The sequence below is a fragment of the Pundamilia nyererei genome, unplaced genomic scaffold (genome assembly GCF_000239375.1).
Source record: "Pundamilia nyererei isolate P.nyererei 1_Seehausen unplaced genomic scaffold, PunNye1.0 scaffold01010, whole genome shotgun sequence".
NCBI classification, from domain to species: Eukaryota; Metazoa; Chordata; class Actinopteri; order Cichliformes; family Cichlidae; genus Pundamilia; species Pundamilia nyererei.
The window spans coordinates 2374-5063 of record NW_005188411.1 but is presented as its reverse complement, the minus strand read 5'-3'; the positions used below and the strand labels follow the sequence as shown (position 1 = coordinate 5063).

General features: G+C 48.3%; 1 protein-coding gene across 1 annotated transcript; it reads right to left on the bottom strand.

The window, feature by feature from the left end:
* Positions 1-304: 304 nt before the first annotated feature.
* LOC102204201 (globoside alpha-1,3-N-acetylgalactosaminyltransferase 1-like) lies at positions 305-2332 on the bottom strand. Its single transcript, XM_005755130.1, has 5 exons — positions 2151-2332; positions 1932-2064; positions 1651-1846; positions 529-748; positions 305-443 (listed from the first exon to the last, which is right to left on the bottom strand). Exons 1-5 carry the CDS (start codon positions 2330-2332, stop codon positions 305-307), a joined length of 870 nt encoding a protein of 289 aa, XP_005755187.1.
* Positions 2333-2690: the final 358 nt, after the last annotated feature.

Sequence of the window (2690 nt, the reverse complement as noted above, 5' to 3'; positions counted from 1 at the left end):
TTATAAAAAATCAAACACAAACATCAGGAAACACAAAGAAACTCAGAATCGGGGCAACTAGAGGCAGCTCCATGAAATTGATCAAAGACCTCAGGGGGGCTGAGAGCGGGACATTTCTATGACTCAACAGCATAAATTGTTTACAAACTGCACATGCTCAGCAGAGGTAATGTAGCAGGTCTGGGGGTGGGGTTGAAAATGATTCCTGAGAAGGCTTATGGGTGAAGGTCAGACGTGCGAGGCCTTTCCCAAAGTCAGACACACACTGGCTCATTTCACCCAGTTCAGTCCAGTTTGGTCTGGTTCAGTTGGGTCGGATGTTGGCGTAGTTCTTGATGACGCCGGAGAACCTGATGATTTGGACCTCTGGGTTTTTGGGTTTGAAGTCCTGCCATAGGTACTCAGGTGACAGCACCTTGCTGGGTTTGTTGATCCACATATACCTGAGTAAAGAAGCAGGAAGTAGAATCATCTAACGATAACAACAAGGACCAGCACATCCAGCACCTGCCCAGCCACCTTTCCTACCTGTTCAGGTGACTCTCCTCCTGCCAAGCTGCCTCGATGCCCCTCTTGGCGTCGTCCTCAAAGTTCTTGCGGCAGGTTTTGGCGAGCAGGTGAACTTCTTCCACCAACCCCCCGAACGCCCCTCCACAGTAGTAGAAGTCCCCCTCCCCGGGAGCCACGTAGGCGTTGGACGCAGGACTCCGCTCGTAGGGGAACCTGCTGCGGTCATCTCTGTAGTAACCTGCAGACACAGGTGGGAGCGATGTCACTAAAAGTTCAGGGCAGAACAAAGCCGCAGAAAGCAGAAGTGAACGCACCTGAAATCTTTTTCAGAATTTGGCCTGAGTTTTTGAGATGTACTCTGAGGAGGTCAAGCTGTTATTTTAGGGTTGATGTCTCTGTACCTCTTCTGTTTTCATATGAGTATGCCATAAACGTAATGCCTGTTTTTGACCTTGTGATTTGAAGCATGTGCCTTAAACTGAAATTCTCGCCCCAACAGGAGGGATGATGTAATCTGTCTGCTTGTTAGCACTCGTGTCCACAGTTTTCAAGATATTATGTTCAAATTCTGTGTGATGGGAGATACCAGTAACAGCTCCATATGGTGAAAGTTTGGTGAAAAGTCAAAATAAAGGTCACGCAGAAAAAACCTTATACTACGCAGACTTTTTGTCTTCACAACAATATAGCAGGCCTGCGATGGTTTAAGTAGCTAGGTTGGCTAAAAGCTGAGTTTGACCTCCAGAAACCAGAACAGCGTAAAACAACGCACGAATGTGTGAAAGTTTGTACAGAAGTCAACGATTTCAGCCAATTCTGCTCCGATCATAAATAAAATAAAATACAGCTTTAAGGTCATAGGTCAAAGGTCAGACATTGGCATGTTTCAGTAAAAACATCCTAAGACACCAAAACAGCCTTAACCTCTGACCCTAAATGCTGGCCTGGACCATAAGCGAGACATTTGGCCGGCGGTCACCATGGAGACCCACAGCCAGACTTTGTTTCTTTGGAGGTTCTCTGCTGATGTTTACAGATGTGGGAATACTCGGATGTGTGTGTGGGGTGTTTTTGATCGAGCTGAAACGTCGACCACGAACTCATTATTGTACGGTTTCGTGGCAGTGCGGGAGAACAGACCTGGATGGATCACGGCCACAAGTCCTCCCAGCGACTCGGCCCCCCAGCGACCGTGGAACTTTGAGTCGACGTCCAGACAGAAGATGTAGTCGGCGCGGTTCTGAAGCTTCTTCTCGATCAGGTTCTGGATGATCTCCATCCTGCGAGCTGAGATCTCCTGCCAGCGGTTTGAGCTGGGCACCGAGCGCACCGTCAGCTGGAGGAGGAAGAGGAGGAAGGAGGCAGAGTCAGAAAACAAAGAATCCGCCAAGAGGCTGCGTTTGGTTACAGGATCCGTTTACCATTCTGCCGGCCGCCATGTTCACTTTGGGCACCTCGTTAGGGCGATCAGTGAACACGTAAAAGTCCACCCTGAAGCCAACGAAGAAGTGCTCCTCAGACGTCTGCAGAAAGTCCTTCAGGAACATGATGTACCTGTGCAGAGGAGAGGTCAAAGGTAAAGCCAGAGACGCTGCTTTTAGGCCTGCAGGGAAACCGGAGCGTTGTGATGTCACACTTACTTTCCGACAGCGAAGACTGTGGCAGCAATGGTGATGTTCTTCCTTTTGTAGATGCTGTCCAAGAGAAACGGGTTGAAGGTTCCCTCCCAGACCACCGGAGCCAACCACGGCGTCACCGTCACCACGTCAGTACGACTGCCATTACAGAGACACGGCATCATCATCTCCATCATCATCATCATATTTATCAAAAGTACAAACATAATGACCAGGGCTCTAGAGTGCGACCAATTTGGTCGCAAATGCGACCAAATTTTTCAGTGGTGCGACTAAAAAAAAATATTGCAACCTTCCCTGTGGTCAACAACAGACACACATTATGCCCCTATCGTGGACTAAACCAATCAGAGATAGTCAGGGGCGGGACCTCTCTGATTGGCCGTGGTCCAGTTGAAAGTGCAGGTGGAAGTGGGAGGTGAGTAGCTTGAATAAAGGATATCAATTCATTAAATCCTGAATCGACTTTTAAATATAACTGTGTTTTGCCAGAAACGCCAGATTCTCAGATTAAAGCTCACAAAACCATTTCAACAACAACCA

What these genes read in the sequence shown, in the direction of transcription:
- LOC102204201 (XM_005755130.1), bottom strand. Translation starts at nt 2,332, where the DNA reads ATGATGATGATGATGGAGATGATGATGCCGTGTCTCTGTAATGGCAGT. An exon ending in ACAGTCTTCGCTGTCGGAAA is followed by an intron (nt 2,065 to 2,150) that starts GTAAGTGTGACA and finishes TCCTCTGCACAG; the next exon opens with GTACATCATGTTCCTGAAGG. An exon ending in ACATGGCGGCCGGCAGAATG is followed by an intron (nt 1,847 to 1,931) that starts GTAAACGGATCC and finishes TTCCTCCTCCAG; the next exon opens with CTGACGGTGCGCTCGGTGCC.